The sequence below is a fragment of the Hesperophylax consimilis genome, chromosome 8 (assembly GCF_061612785.1).
Source record: "Hesperophylax consimilis isolate HC1 chromosome 8, BYU_Hcon_1.0, whole genome shotgun sequence".
Taxonomy (NCBI): domain Eukaryota; kingdom Metazoa; phylum Arthropoda; class Insecta; order Trichoptera; family Limnephilidae; genus Hesperophylax; species Hesperophylax consimilis.
Genome location: NC_142843.1, coordinates 19,869,022 through 19,886,879, shown reverse-complemented (window position 1 = coordinate 19,886,879; position 17,858 = coordinate 19,869,022). Strand labels below are relative to the sequence as shown.

Sequence of the window (17,858 nt, the reverse complement as noted above, 5' to 3'; positions counted from 1 at the left end):
CTTTCAGTCCTTCCGATGATAAGTTCTTCTGTTTTATTAACTTTTTTAGGATAAATGTATGATACATTGCTCTCCTCATCCTTATTTGGCTTTTCTAATTGTGGATTGATAGTAGAATTTACATCTTGGAAATTGTTTGTGTTATTTTGAAAGATGGTTTGATTGCTAATATTGTCCCGAATGTCACCATTTACGACAATGGTCAGTGGTAAAAATATATAAATAGAGAGTATTATGATCCTGCAAAAGAATATACAAACTTTAAAAATGGCATAATAGGCGACATTAAAATATATTATTACTATTATTTAAAAAATTTAAATTAAGAGAATACATTTTATTAAAATAAAGAGATATAAAGTGATGAAAAACAATGACAATGGTCAAATGGTCAGTGGTAAACATATTAAAATAGATAGTATCATGATCCTGCTAAAGAATATATAAACTTTAAAAATGTCACAATAGGCGACAATAAAATATAATTTTTTTATTACTTTTATTTAAAAAATTAAAATTAAGAGAATACATTTTATTAAAATAAAGAGATATAAAGGGATAAAAAGGAATGTTACTACAAATCATAATCAAATGGCAAAATAAACTACAAGTTTGAGACCAGAATTGATTTTTAAATGTGGATAAAAGCCACACAAAAAAGGACTTACCAATTTATTGATTCCATGTTCACAGAAAATTATTATGAGCTCTTGGTCAAAAAATGCCTCATCTCAATATTCACTAACAAGTGGCCGTTTTGAAACATTTACTACTAATGAATATTTTTGAATTACAAACTCTTTATAGCTTTCTATGATGAAGCAATAGATGAATAGATGCCATAAACCAGGATACAGTTAACATGAGGTTACTTTGCAATCACCAACATTCTAACATATTTCAACACTTTATGATGAACTACAGTGAAAGTTGGTTTCAAAATGTCTTTGCGTACATGATTGAATTAAATATTTAAAATTATTACTTCTTTCTAATGAAGCTAATATTCTAATATAAAGCAAAACAATAGTTATTAGGTATCTACAAGCTATAATATTTACAACAAAATGGTGCTTTATAAAGTCGGTTTGTACATAAATTAATTATTTGTACTAGAAATATTATGGTGTATTACAATAAAGCATTTTGTTTACTAGTATCTTTGATGATTTTAAACTTAATTTTGACGGCATTATAATAATCATTATGGAATCGGGATAAAAATGCACCAGACAACAGTGTTTTTTTTATATCACATGCATAGCAGTTTTACAGAAATCATATTTGTAGTGGGGTATATGTAAAAAACACAAATACAAAATGGTGCTTTATAAAGTCGGTTTGTACATAAATTAATTATTTGTACTAGAAATATTATGGTGTATTACAATAAAGCATTTTGTTTACTAGTATCTTTGATGATTTTAAACTTAATTTTGACGGCATTATAATAATCATTATGGAATCGGGATAAAAATGCACCAGACAACAGTGTTTTTTTTTATATCACATGCATAGCAGTTTTACAGAAATCATATTTGTAGTGGGGTATATGTAAAAAACACAAATTTGATAAAAAATATATGTGTGAATAAAAAATATGAAAACATACCGCTTTCTGTTTTTTTTTTTTAACTCCACCCAGGAGGTCCTCAGGAAAATAATTTCCCTAAGGGTGTGTGTCATCTCTGGGGATGCTGTGTGAAGGGTGTTTTTGATGAGAGGAAGAAGTGAATATGGGTTTTGAAGAGACCCATGTTGTAGGAGGGAGAAAACACAGATGCCGGCAAATCATTCCACAGCCGAGCTGTTGAACCCATAAACAAGTCATAGAAGCGACTCTCATGTGACAAATGTCAACCATGTACATGTGTTGGGCGCACATTCGAAATTTTTCCCGATTATGATGACGCTAGTTCCTCGGAGCATCTTCCATTGTAATACCGGTAGAACAAGGACAGTATACCTACCTGACGCCTGTGCTTTAAAGATTGCAATCCGCTTGATAAGATAGGGGAATCTATCAAACGGACCGCCCGTTTCTGCAGAGTCAAGGGTTTTATCAGGTATTTTGGGGCTCCAGACCAGAGGTAGCTGCCAAATTTGACAGTGGGACGCACTTGCGATTTGTACAGGGTCAAATAAAGCTTTATTTACATTGTTTAATGGTGTTTTTAATAAATTATATAAAAATCGCCATATTTATCTGTAGGTACTTAACACATAAATGATGTTCAAACCCAGTGCTGTTTGTGCTGAAGTAAAATGAAACAACCTTCCCCGGTTTTGACGAATAAATAAGAACCATAAATAAATGGAAGATCGAGACTACATAGAAATGGAGTCTGGCAACATCACTGTTTAAAAGAAGAGCGATCAACGATATTGTAAATTGTGACAGTTGGTCGAGTTTTGAATTATTTTTCCAATTTTGACGTGCATAAGAAAATAAAATCTTGGAGTGAGCACTCCAGTCGTTGAGTCCATGAGTGGTCTTTATGACTCCAGTGCTCGGGAGTTTGTGATATTTTGGGAAGTTCTATCATTACATTGAGTTTCAATACATCCAATTTTACAATTGATCGTTCTTTTGAAAATCTATAATGGCTGAATTCAAAACTCCCGTGAAACAAACGAGAAATATAATAGCCCACACCGAAACACCTATAACTATTCCCCCGTCTCCTTTTTTAAAGAAATTAGGATATGGAACAGGTATATTTTTTTAATTTATTTCGTATCCTATCTTTATTACGTTTATCAGAAGAAAATCGATGATATTAGGTATATTATTTACAATACTAATCCACATAAAAAAATCTGGAATTGAAATTGTTTTCCTACTAGGTGTGGCAGTGTATGAAATGCTTCGATCTCCACGAGTAGGCAATATTCGCTCCCCGTGGGCTTTAAAACGCACATTCCTAGAAAAGGGAAAGAATACCCTTTTCGGAAAAAGACTGCGTGATGAAGCCAATATTTTGAAGAAAATCTCTCATCCCAATATTGTGGGGTTCCGAGCTTTCACTAAGATGGGCGATGGAAGACCGTGCCTAGCCATGGAGGCGTGTGAGAATTCTCTTGGTGATAGAATAGAATTGCGAGCTGATGAAGGTAAAGGAGCCTTTCCACCAGCTAAAATTCTCAAGGCGAGTATTATTTATTTGTATATCTGTGTGTTTTGGGTTGCATTTCACTATGAGGCAAAATTCTAATATTCCACTTCACTTCGTTTCAACTTAATTACTGCAAGAAACGGTCAAATTTTATTTACAACTACCGTTTTTTTGACATACCATCGACACTGCCTACAAACAAATGCACATCTGTATTCTTCCAAAATGGTGATGATGGTGCGTCAGTTTGCAGAATTTCGCGCATAGTAATATTTACACAAATAATATTATTCAGCACTATTTTCCAATATCGTAAATGCAAAAAGTTGTTGTTTACTGTCATTAAGTTGAACAAAGGTTTGTTTTTTTTTAATGCGTATTATAAACGGTAGTTGTAAGTAAAATTTTAAACAAGAAACAGTTATGTACTTCGGTGGAGATGGAAATAAATTCCATTTTCCTTTAAAATTTTAAAAAACCTTTGTGATATTCTAATAATTCGACGCCATGCTTTCATTTTGATTTATTTCATTAGTTTATACATTCAACGTAGACATTCAATGGTAATACAATTAATTATTAAAAGATATAATTAAATAAAAAAAATAAACCCAAACTTATTTAAGAACCTATTTTGTTCTTAGGTTCTAAGATTGGGTTATTTCCATAGACATATGAATATTAGTAGACCTGCCCTAAGTGATTAAAAGCGTATTATCCCCACTCCCCATACCGGTTCCATTGGAGCCGGCTGTGCTCGCGTATGGCCTCAAGTGAAATTTGAAAACGTGACGTCATCATTCTTGTGCGAACTATGGTCGAGGCATCATCGGTTCATTTTACGAAATAACACGGCAAAATGTTGACTTGTACTATGAAAACTTGTAAAAATAGATTTGAAAAAGAGAATAAACCCAATTGTCGTATTACATTCCATATATGTATAAGCATTATTTTACTTTATTTTAAGCATATTCACATCGTATAATATAGATCAGTTTTAGAAACATATACTATCACATCGAGAAACGTCTGGACGCGAAACACAAAGCTGGTTGGTTGCTGGGAAGTAAATTATGAACATTTATAAAAGTGTCTTAACTAAATACTTAAACGAAATATTCGACTCTGAAAATAGAACCGAATTTTTTTGCCGAATTTGGACTTCGCAAATTTGTTCATAACGTGGCGAGTAATTTGCGCTCCCATGTAAAAATGTCTATTCATTCAAAAGCAGATTTTACTTTTAAGAAGTAAATGGTGATATTATAATGCGAGATGCCTATTTACTGTCAGATTGATTTATTGACGAATCACAGTCAGCCTTACTCCCTTCGTTCTTCAACAGTTGATTTTACCCCTCGCCATTATCTTCTCGTCTATTAATTCCTATGTCTGTGGTTATTTCAATAATTTGTGCAAATTTAGTTTGCTGGGAATCTTCCAGCACATGTCACATACTAACAAAATACTCTGCTTATAAAAGTTTTATCAAATATATTTAAGTGCGTGTTTTTTCATGTTTTTCATCTCCCCCGATGTAAATAGTTGTTTCTTATAGTAATTAAGTTGAAATAAATTAGGATTAGTATTAACGAATGAGTTATTTCAACAAACTTTAGCGTATAAAGCGCGAAATGAAATTCTATAATTTTACTCGATGTAAATCAAATAAAAAAGGAGTTAGATTTTGACTGATAATGGATATTTCTTTTCAGATGGCATTGGACATAAGCAAAGCCCTTGATTTTATTCACACTAAGGCAAAGTTGCTCCACGGAGATATGAAATCATTCAACATATTGGTTAATGGAGACTTTGTAATCTGCAAACTGTGTGATTTTGGAGTGAGCCTTCAAATTGATGAAAATGGTCTTTTGGACTTGGAAAAGTGTAAAGAGGGCTACGTTGGTAAGTACTACTTAAATTAAAATATTGCCATTATATAAATTTTATTCAAATGTGTTGTCTCAAATATATTAAATTTAAATAGGTATGTCCGATTGAATATGTCAAAGTACTAAAATTATTACAATATCCAATACAAACAAAGAAAGAAAGAAATTCCATTATCAGGTGAATCTAGGAAGATGATTCCTAGATCTACTTCAAATTATCGTTTGAGAATCGCTAATATTGTCTTGGCTATGATTAAATATTACAATTTGAGGCTTTACTCATTAAGTTATTTAAAAAAATAAAATTATTACAATATCCAATACAAACAAAGAAAGAAAGAAATTCCATTATCAGGTGAATCTAGGAAGATGATTCCTAGATCTACTTCAAATTATCGTTTGAGAATCGCTAATATTGTCTTGGCTATGATTAAATATTACAATTTGAGGCTTTACTCATTAAGTTATTTAAAAAAATAAAATTATTACAATATCCAATACAAACAAAGAAAGAAAGAAATTCCATTATCAGGTGAATCTAGGAAGATGATTCCTAGATCTACTTCAAATTATCGTTTGAGAATCGCTAATATTGTTTTGGCTATGATTAAATATTACAATTTGAGGCTTTACTCATTAAGTTATTTAAAAAAATAAAATTATTACAATATCCAATACAAACAAAGAAAGAAAGAAATTCCATTATCAGGTGAATCTAGGAAGATGATTCCTAGATCTACTTCAAATTATCGTTTGAGAATCGCTAATATTGTTTTGGCTATGATTAAATATTACAATTTGAGGCTTTACTCATTAAGTTATTTAAAAAAATAAAATTATTACAATATCCAATACAAACAAAGAAAGAAAGAAATTCCATTATCAGGTGAATCTAGGAAGATGATTCCTAGATCTATCTTTTTCTGATTTTTCTACTTTAAATTATCGTTTGAGAATCGCTAATATTGTCTTGGCTATGATTAAATATTACAATTTGAGGCTTTACTCATTAAGTTATTTAAAAAAATAAAATTATTACAATATCCAATACAAACAAAGAAAGAAAGAAATTCCATTATCAGGTGAATCTAGGAAGATGATTCCTAGATCTATATCTTTTTCTGATTTTTCTACTTTAAATTATCGTTTGAGAATCGCTAATATTGTCTTGGCTATGATTAAATATTACAATTTGAGGCTTTACTCATTAAGTTATTTAAAAAAATAAAATTATTACAATATCCAATACAAACAAAAAAAGAAAGAAATTCCATTATCAGGTGAATCTAGGAAGATGATTCCTAGATCTACTTCAAATTATCATTTGAGAATCGCTAATATTGTCTTAGCTATGATTAAATATTACAATTTGAGGCTTTACTCATTAAGTTATTTAAAAAAATAAAGTTATTACAATATCCAATACAAACAAAGAAAGAAAGAAATTCCATTATCAGGTGAATCTAGGAAGATGATTCCTAGATCTATATCTTTTTCCGATTTTTCTACTTTAAATTATCGTTTGAGAATCGCTAATATTGTCTTGGCTATGATTAAATATTACAATTTGAGGCTTTACTCATTAAGTTATTTAAAAAAATAAAATTATAACAATATCCAATACAAACAAAGAAAGAAAGAAATTCCATTATCAGGTGAATCTAGGAAGATGATTCCTAGATCTATATCTTTTTCTGATTTTTCTACTTTAAATTATCGTTTGAGAATCGCTAATATTGTCTTGGCTATGATTAAATATTACAATTTGAGGCTTTACTCATTAAGTTATTTAAAAAAATAAAATTATTACAATATCCAATACAAACAAAAAAAGAAAGAAATTCCATTATCAGGTGAATCTAGGAAGATGATTCCTAGATCTACTTCAAATTATCATTTGAGAATCGCTAATATTGTCTTAGCTATGATTAAATATTACAATTTGAGGCTTTACTCATTAAGTTATTTAAAAAAATAAAATTATTACAATATCCAATACAAACAAAGAAAGAAAGAAATTCCATTATCAGGTGAATCTAGGAAGATGATTCCTAGATCTACTTCAAATTATCATTTGAGAATCGCTAATATTGTCTTGGCTATGATTAAATATTACAATTTGAGGCTTTACTCATTAAGTTATTTAAAAAAATAAAATATTCATCCTAGAGTGCAGTAAAGTCAATAGATGTCGCACATCAAATAAAAATGGATATATTTATCGAAGACCCTATCTAGATAGCATTTAATTTGTGAAGAATCTTGCTATGATACATAAAGGTAGCAGCCAATAAAAATATGCATTAAGATAATGTAGGTAGATCTTAGTCGAAGTATGATACAGTTAAATATGACCGAAGGGAATAGGATCGAATTAGCCCAGTGGTTAGAGCAGAACCCCGAAAAGGCTAAGGTCCTGGGCTCATTTCCTATATGTGACCGTATCTTTTTATGATTTTTGGGTTTCAAATTTTCGCTTGAGAGTCGCTAAAAATATTGTCTTCAGTGATTACTATTTTTTACCACTAACACATTTAAAAAAAAATTGTTTCGGTTAAATTGAAAAAATAAACTGAAATGCCCCCCTCTAGTACCTACTCGCAGTACTATTTAATTTGCATAATATGCATCTGAATCACAAGAAGTGCTCAGCAAACTCATTGTATTAAATTAACTTAATTGAAAAGGTTAGAACTGTGCTCTCTCTGATAAATAGTTTTCATGTCTGTTTTAGGAACGGAATGTTGGTCAGCCCCCGAGGTTGTTAACGGTCTTTCTACATACCCCGTCTCTACCAAGTCAGAGATCTTCAGTTTTGGACTTACTTTGTGGGAAATGTTGTCACTTGAACCTCCGCACATTGGGAACTCTCCAGAAGATGATGTTTCCATGGAAGATTCAGTCATACTCGTTGAGGATAGTATTATGGATGATGACCCATCAGAGTTTTACGGTGAGTTGGAAATGTTTACATTTCTGTGCATAACAAATTGGCTGAATTTCAGTGTTTTTCAACTTAGCAGGTCTGCAATTTAGATCACAATCTATTTCGTTGTCTTACTTTAAACAAAAACATAATACTTTATTTTCTTGATAATTTTTATGGAGGTGTAGTGAAGAGATGTTCTCCGCTCTATTACTGTGGATAACACAATTTTACTTTTTAATAAGAGATGATCATTACACACAGTTCCATTATGGCTCGTAAACCATGTTTTCAATTGATCCATAAAGAGGTACTGTAGAATCTCTTTAAAAGAGATTCTTGCTTGTCCTATCGAGCGATGGGTGTGTGAATATTATTATTAATTAAATAATAGGGTATGTACCGGAGACGGCTCTAAGATTCCAGAAGTAGAAGGTCGATTGAAAAAAAGAATATAAAATTTTAACACATTGCTAATGCGTATTGAATATTATAAAAATGCCGATGTATGTAATTAATTTGCCGGTACTCACATATTCTGAAGCCGATACTACAATATTGTTTAATATAAGATTATGTATCTAATTATTTACACATTTAGCTAATTAATTTATTTTTTTCTTTTAAAGATCTTTTCGTACTAAAAGTTTTTAAATCACTAACTCCAACCTCAGTCCATTGTTTATATCTATACATTCATTTTATTGCACACTCAAAACCACTGACAAAAATTATAACTTTTCATTTTGAACCTGTTTATTTTTCTCTCTTGTAACATAAACTAATTGTCACTTTATTTGAAAACGTTTGTGATGATTCAATGAATTGTTTGCGATATCTTTCAATACATTATCCACAGAATTTTACATTTTAAATTATTCAACAATGATAAACAATTTCGCGAACTAATATTCAAGTTCTAGATGGCTATCGTTTATCACACAAAAAACTTTTGACTGACATTTTTTCACATCTCCCTCTAATACCGTAATAATCCTAGGTCGTAAATATGTCTATCTCACCGCGGTCATGTCCGAAACCACCTTAAAAATAAATTTTGTATGATACTAAGTATACGTCTGACATGATAGTGTTTACCTCCTTTGTCTCTATATAGCAAAGAGAAAGAAAGGAGGTTGGTTTAGGACAAAATTTAAAGTGACCCGTGCTAGGACATGCAATAGCTTCTCATTTGGACGCTAGATGGCACTGGAACGAATCGAATCTGCACGAATACAAACTAAATTAATAATCGGGTAGTTTGTTAAATCCTTTATTACATATTGACAATATTGTAGCATATTTTTGCAAGGTCATTGCCCAACTGATCTTCTTAGAAGAGCCGCCACTGGTATATATATACACAATCAATCCACCTAGATTTCACTGGTTATTCCATATTTTTAGGTTCTTTAAATTTGGCATATTGTGGCAAGCGATCGCTCAAGACATTTTCGCAAACTTGCCATGATATGCCAAAAATCGAATGGTTATACAGGGTGTATCGGCACGTACCCGACAAACTTTAACCAGCTATTCCTTAGCATATTTGGAGTAAAAAATCTTATGTGCACTTTGCTGTCCGGTAACGTTTTTTTTTAATAAAAAATTTATTATTCATATTTTCACCACATGTCACCACTGTTTTATCCTTTGATAAAGTTTGAAAACCCATCTGGCAAATATTTTATTCGAATTCCGTTGAATAATGCACGTGTGTACCTATATTGGCGCACGTTTACAGTCACAACGAAATAGCACGGCACCATTCGTCTCATTTTTTACTATTATTATTTAGTGTGTGCGAAAGAGCGAAGACGCTTTTTGACATACTTGCTTATAACAGCTGTTTAACACGAAACGCAATGCCAATGACAGTGATGTAGTGTGGAAATTTTAAATTTTTTTGTTTTTAATTTTAAAAAAAATGCTACCGGACAGCAAAGTGCCCATAACATTTTTTACTCCAAATGTGCTAAGGAATAGCTGGTTAAAGTTTGTCGGGTTAGTGCCGATACACCCTGTATAGTGATATACTATATCCGTAACTACGTTTGTGGGGTAACAGGTAATAAATGCAGGCATGTGTGCACAAGTACATTCAAATGTGTGCTCTTTTATTTCAATTTTGTGAATTGATTTTGATTCCTTGTTTGCAAGCATATTGAAAATGATTGATTCCAATTAAATAATTTCCATCTCAATTGTTTATTTTTTTATGTACAAGTCTTCTGAAATGCTGTTGATATGAACTCTGTCCAGATGCATGTGATTCATTTTATAAAAATTTGTTCAGTTTAGTTGTAGGTAAATACACATATTAGTGATTATTGGTGTTGTCAGTGAGGATAAAATTGATATATTGTCATTTATTTGTGTTCTTATGTCCTATATAATAATCACAAAGTGTTTCACAATTGGGATCTGTGTGATAGTTTTAAATAACATTATTAAAAGTGATCTCATAATAACTGGAAACAATAATATAATATTTATCTAAATCACTCCAAGACTTGTTTCCTAATATATTAAGCTAACTCCACGGGTACATGCAAGCCTGTTGTAGTGTAGTGGTCACCGCGCTTGACTTGTTTGCTAACTGCAGCTGTAGACGACCTGAGATCGAACCCTACATAATCCAAACATTTTTATTTTTATAAAATTAATACCCAATATTCGAACCATTTAAAAATGAACAGACAGAAGAAAACACAAAAGAAAGTGACATCTGGCGACTCTGAGGAAGATGAGATGATGTCTCATTTAGACCGTAAGTGGCTAGACGAAATGTTGAAGAATCTTAAAAGTGAGCTATTTGTGTACCTCAACTCACAAATAGTAGAACAATTGGGGGACATCAAGACCAAGCTGGGGGATTTTGATGAACTCAAAACTTCACTTCAATTCTTTTCTGCGGAGTATGACAGACTAAATAAAATATGCAACATAAATGAGGCAGAAATCAAAAAACTTAATGCTGCGAATGCTCATCTTCAGCAGAGCCAACAGGAACTTCTCACTAAACTGAATGATATAGAGCAGTCAAACAGGAATTGCAATGTTGAGATTCAGATGGTTCCTGAAAAGAGGGATGAAGTAATCAAAGCTACAGTGTTAAAATTGTGTACCGCTGTCAATTACACATTAAAGGAAGATGACATTAGGTCCTGCCATCGAACACCTCATCATCCAAACGCCGTTTCAGGTTCAAGACCAAAGAATATTATTCTGGCTCTTCCCGGCCCTCGTATGCGTGACGAACTTCTATCAGCAGTGAAGGCGTTCAATCGCAGGAATGCTGATAACAAATTGAATCGTCAGCATCTTGGATTCCCGGACTCCTCTCCAATTTATGTGTGTGAGCACTTATCTCCACACAACAAGGATGTACACGCGGCTGCCAGGCGCGCCGCTAAAGACCTTCGCTTCAAGTACGTGTGGGTCAAGAGTGGGCGCATATTCTTGAGAAAGGATGATACGTCTGCTTCTGTGCTTGTAAAAACCAAAGATTCTCTCCTCAAACTATCATCCAAAATGCAATCGGCAAACAACTCATCCTCAACGCATTAGTTAATGATGCAATAATATAATTCTCTTCTTTGCTTTCTACACTTAATAATGTTAAACGTTTATTATCAAAATGTAACAGGACTGCGCTCCAAAACGAATACATTTTATATAAATATTACCAATAATGATTATGATATTATTATGATAACTGAATCTTGGCTTGTGGAAAGCATCGCCAGTGAGGAACTATTTGATAATCGTTACATAGTATTTAGACGCGATCGTAGTGAGAATAAAAGAGGAGGGGGAGTGATTCTTGCGTTAAAGAAACACCTTACAGTTGTAGAGCGGAAGGATTGGGAATCGAATGCTGAAGACTTATGGGTGACAGTTATTACTAAAAATCTCAAAAGGATCAATTTGTGTTGCGTTTATATTCCACCTGGAGCCAATCACTCCCGTAACACTTATGACTTTATGGATAAATTATGTGAACTGCGAGCGCTTCATCGTGATGATAATTTTCTTATAGCGGGTGACTTCAATTTACCTTTAATAAACTGGTCAATAAGTAATGATAATAATATGAAAATTATAAATAGTCATCAATCTGAAATTATTTCTAAAATCTCAGACACTCTTAGTTTTAATGAGCTTTCACAATATTGTACTTTTCCGAATAACAATCACAAATTCTTAGACCTAGTTTTTAGCTCTTTCCCTGTAATCGTGTCACATACCTCCCAACATCTTATACCTGAATGTAAATATCATAAATCAATCATTATTGATATCAGTACAGAGATAGAAATCCCCATGGTAAGTAAGAAAAGAACAATAAATCTCTTTAAAAAGGCGAATTATGAAAATATAAACAATGTCCTCAACAATGTTGATTGGGATGCTGAATTTTCTAATCTAACAACCGATATAGCTATTAACCGTTTTTACGATATATTGGATGAAATCATTCACTGTAACCTACCATCAAAAAAAGTTCAGGATAACAGCACATATCCATATTGGTATAACCCGGCTTTAATAAAATTAACAAAAGAAAAATACAGAATATTTAAAAAGTGGAAAAAATGGTCAAATCCTTTAGATTATCATGAATTCTGTGTTCTGCGAACGAGACAAAAAAAAGTTTCTAACGAATGTCATAGACAATTCATAATAAATGCAGAAGTCAAAATATCGCATGACCCAAAGAATTTCTGGTCCTATGTTAGAAGTAAAAGAAATAGTACGGGTTTACCCAACACTATGAAACTAATGAATGTAACTGCTAACGATCCTTTAGCTTTAAGTAATATTTTTTTTTTTTTTTTTTTTTAATATTTTTATTTATTTTATAAAATACAGTATAATGTTTAAATTTACATAGTAAGAACATATTTCAATAAAAATTAACATGTTTACCTTTACAAGAGTCTAAAACTCGTGTGTAAAGGGAATGATATGTTTTCAAATCATTTTGCATCCACTTATAATCATAATGTTACTCCAAAGGCTTTCGCTAATAATCCCCAAACTGATAATCCTATAAATATTTCTACTATTTCAATTTCCAAGGAACAGATAGAAAAAATAATTAATGATATCTCATGGTCGTTGGGAGAAGGATATGACAAAATACCATCTTACTTTATAAAAATGTGCAGCAAGCAATTATCTAAGCCTCTCCTACTGCTTTTTCAATCATCACTGAAAGAAGGCATCTTCCCAGACCGATGGAAATGTGCTCTCATTACACCAGTATTCAAATCCGGCTCTAAAAACGACGTCCAGAACTATCGGCCAATTTCAAAACTACCTATCTTCAGTAAGATTCTTGAAAAGATTGTCCATGAGCAACTCTATGACTGTGTTAAGTCTGTTATAACTGATAATCAACACGGCTTTATGAAAAAAAGATCAACTGTATCCAATCTTGCAGTATTCACCGAACATATTTCAAAATCAATGGACAAACGAATCCAAGTGGATGCTATATATACAGATTTCTCCAAAGCATTCGATAAAATCGACCACAGCCTATTATTGTCTAAACTTTTAGCTTTAGGAATACACGGTAATTTGTACCGATGGCTAGTTTCATACCTAAACGGACGCTCCCAGATAATAGCAGTAAACGGTTTCAATTCTGAGATTGTCAATGTACCTTCAGGTGTCCCTCAAGGATCTCACCTGGGACCGTTGCTTTTTACTATATTTATCAATGACATTGTAAAATGCTTTAAGCATGCTAAAGTTTTACTTTTTGCTGATGACATGAAAATATTTCTTTCTATTAACTCTATTACTGAATGTTATAAACTGCAACAAGATCTTAATAGGCTTAATGATTATTGTACTGTCAACTATCTCCACATGAATACTGCCAAATGTTATGTAATAACCTTTACAAAAAATAAAAATAAAATTGAATATAATTACCATATTACAAACAGTCAACCACTCAATAAAGTCAATCAAATTCGAGACCTCGGTGTACTGATTGACGACAAACTTTCATTCAAGGCACATGTGGATAAGATTGTCAAGAAATCATTGAGCATGTTAGGATTTTTATTCCGTATTGGAAAGGAATTCAACAATATCCATACACTCAAAATTTTGTATTACTCCTACGTCCGTAGTCATCTTGAGTACGCTTCTGCCATATGGAATCCTTTTTATAACATTCACACAAAACGCATTGAAGCTGTTCAAAGAAAGTTTGTACATCACTTGAACTTCAGGAGAAAATTACGTTATTACGATATGGAAAGCTCTATCAAGCACTACGGACTTAAAACATTAAAAAGCAGGAGAGACACTGCGGACATGATTTACTTACACAAAGTGTTGAGTGGTCGTATTGACTGTCCAGCCCTTTTGTCATCAATCAATATTAGAGTCCCAAGTAAGAAAACTAGAGACAAATCATTGTTTCATATCGAAATTCCTTCAACGAGTCTCAGGCAAAATTCTTTCTTACTAAGAACTTGCAATCATTATAATAAAACTTATTTTGATGCTGATATCCTGTCGTGTACCTTAGGAGATTTTAAAAAAATTGTTAACAGAGTATTGTAATAATTAACCCTTTTCTAAATTTAATACATTACATTCATCAGTTATTCATTATCACTCTTACATATTATTTGTATTTAATATCAAATGTACGTGTGTATATGTATGTATGTATGCATGTATGTATGCGTATGTATGTATGCAACTATGTATATGTATGTGTGTACGTATGTATTTATAAGTGTATATGCATGTGTATGTATATATATGTATGTATGTGTTTATACGTGTATATATATATATATATATATACATTTTCTCTTATTATTTCCTTGTTTTTGACATTTCTTTGTTTTTAACCTTTCTTTGTTTGTTTTTTTTGCTTTTTAACCTTCTTTATCTTTATTGCATGATGTGAACATTGGTTATTGTGTTGTAACCTAATTCTTTTACTTATTTTTTCTCTCTCTCTATGCATGTTATGTTATAAACCTGTTAATGTTCCTAATAAAAAAAAAAATAAATAAATAAAACTATGTTATTTTAATTTTATTTAAGATTTACAATTTTGTATTTTTTGTAAATATTTTCAGCCTATGGGTACTGGACCCTTAGTTTGTTGTTATAATTTTATGTTTAAGTGAAAACCTGTCATTAGATTTTATTTGTATTGTTTATAAGTTTATTATTTAAAGATGTAAAAAATCTGTTGGTTTTCCCAAATAAATAAATTTAAAAAAAGCAATACAAATTTAAGGGTAACATTTAAACTTCCCCATACCGAGTTTGAAACTTCCATCCGCTTCCAAGATGACACGCCAGCATTACTATATGAATATTTAAGTGATTTTCATATTTTTTTGTTGAAAGTTTCCTATTTATGTTGTGCACAACATATTAACTATAACTACGCATTTAAACTTGACATAAGGATTAAAAGTTGATTTAAGTTTTAAGACATGTGTATCTGATTACAGGAACGCGTCCCGCAGTGCCAATCTTAGATGAAGAGAGCTACAAAGATGTTTTGGGACTCTTTTACTGTATGACTGAAGAAATTCCTCAGTCCCGACCAAGTGCCCACCACATCACCCTCTGTGCAGAAGATATGATCGCCAAAGGGGCAGGAAAGAAATTAGATTTCTAAATAAAAAAATATTTACTATGTTTATGGGAATCCATCTCTGCCGGCAAATGGAACATTTTCCAGGAGAAGTGGAAAAATGGTTTTCAATATAATTTACATCAGAAAGTACCAATAAATAAACTGACATAATTATATTTTTAACTGCATATTGGATAATAAATGTCTTTTAATTGGTTTATTGCTGCAATTATGTGCCACTGTGATAGGTGGGAATATGAAGCATTCATCCGAAAATTTATTAGAGATTTGTGTGATGCAAAACTGCAATTTATTCTGTATGATGGATGTTTTTATGTATTTCCATACTTTGTAACAATCTGATTCTTTTCTACCGATGCAGGTTTATTGCTGCCATCTACATAATGCTATTTTAGGTTAACTGTGGTGATGGATTAATTTTGACGTATCCATGGCTGGCCCTGACCCAAACACTCCTGGCGCGAGTAAAATTTTGCGCGCCTTGGCAATTGAGCGTTCGGAGCAGACTGCTCCAATTGCGCCCTCATGTGGCCGGCCCTGGAGATATCAATAGTTTAGGATTTATTAAGGACGGGAAGGGTAGTTCTACCTTTTGCGCCGGCTTCATTTCAATGGCAGAAAAGAATAAATTATCCAATGTTTTTGTATGAATATTGTATGCCAATCTCTTTCTAAAGGTCCCAACTATATGTACATAATTATCAAATCGCAACACAATTCTTCTTTTTATATTTATATTTGAGTCTTTCGTGTACATCGGTATTTCAACAAAGGGACCTTTTATTATTGAATATCGGACACTTGATAAGCAAATTAAAATTAACGAAAAAAGTAATTTAGATAAAAATTCTTGTAATTCAATTCCTGGAACGGGGGTTTTTATTAGCCCGACCAGAAACGAATTTCTATCTCTGTTCCGCTCCCACTAAACTCGTATGTGCAAGCGAGCGAGAGATATCAAGCGTATAAAGAAAGCAGGCATAGGCAAACCTAGATAGGCGGACCGTAACAAATATTTATGATAAAGTTTATTTCAGTTTTTAAAAAGCAAATTGTCACCGGCGGTAAAAAGAAACATCCCCAGAGACAATGTCGTTTGTGTTCAGCACACAAAACGAAAGGTCTGACGAGTTACATGTGTAAATTTTGCAACATCCCTCTTCACAGGGGGAATGTTTCACTAAGGATGGGTAGGGTGTACAATGGGTAATCATTGTAGGCTAGTTGCTTGACAAAACTGAAATAAAAACAGAACTTGAAAAAATCTTTCACAGAACTTGAAAATGAACGTTGAAATTTGATGAATTTTTCAGATTCTCCGAAACAACCCGTCCTAAGTATCATACTTTTCCAAATATTAGTTGAATTTTTAGGAGTGGATTTAAAAAAACTTTTCTTTTTGCTGTGAATAATTTATTTTTTAAAGGAATTTCCATAAAACTGTAACTGATTATGTAAAGGTGGTTAGAAACTTAAAACTAATAGTGTGTGGTTAAAAACAACAAACAATATAACGTGAGAAATATGAGAAGCTTAACTATGGTATGTGATTATTTCGAATGTAATTTGAAAAAACCAATTGTTTTGGTCCGCTGTAATTACCTCGACCGTGCGAGGGGGATTTGCTCATAGAGTATTTGAATGGGTTTACACTGACGACACTAGGGATGTGGCAATTGTTTTACGTTTGTGGTGATTTTCGCTTAGTGAAAATAATAATAATTCTATTTTTGTACAATAGAAACCAAGTTTATATTAAAAAAAGTGAACCATAATGACCCAACACTGACTTTGTTTTCGATTAATTAAGTTGCATTACAAATAGTATTTGGTTTTCGGTTAGTCATTTTATAGCTTGGGTATGCTGAGTTAGTATGTAGAAATTTTTATTAAAACATTTTCGAAGATAATAGCGATTTAAAACAAATTAAAATAATTTGCGCGGGACCTTTATTTTCACCCGTCGCCAGCAGTCCGCCGGCGGAAAGATAATAATGTGTGTTAATAATGATAATGAAGATGTCAGAACATTTGTGGTGCTATAATCACATTGTACTGAGCTCCAAATGTTTTGTAGGTACATTGTATATTACATTGTATCCATAGCATTTTATTTATAATGTTTATATTGAGATTTTTATTTTATTATTATGCTAATCTATAATAATAAAATAACAAAACAAGATTTTTATGTCAATGAGAATCATATTATAAATGTTTTTTATTGAAGTTATCCCCAAATGATTGACAATTAATAAATAATG

General features: G+C 31.9%; 1 protein-coding gene across 1 annotated transcript; it reads left to right on the top strand.

Annotated features, from left to right (window-relative positions):
- Positions 1-2,379: 2,379 nt before the first annotated feature.
- LOC149421687 (lymphokine-activated killer T-cell-originated protein kinase) lies at positions 2,380-17,856 on the top strand. Its single transcript, XM_089634484.1, has 5 exons — positions 2,380-2,715; positions 2,848-3,149; positions 4,835-5,027; positions 7,749-7,967; positions 15,446-17,856. Exons 1-5 carry the CDS (start codon positions 2,604-2,606, stop codon positions 15,613-15,615), a joined length of 996 nt encoding a protein of 331 aa, XP_089490610.1. The 5' UTR covers positions 2,380-2,603; the 3' UTR covers positions 15,616-17,856.
- The last annotated feature ends 2 nt before the right edge of the window (positions 17,857-17,858 follow it).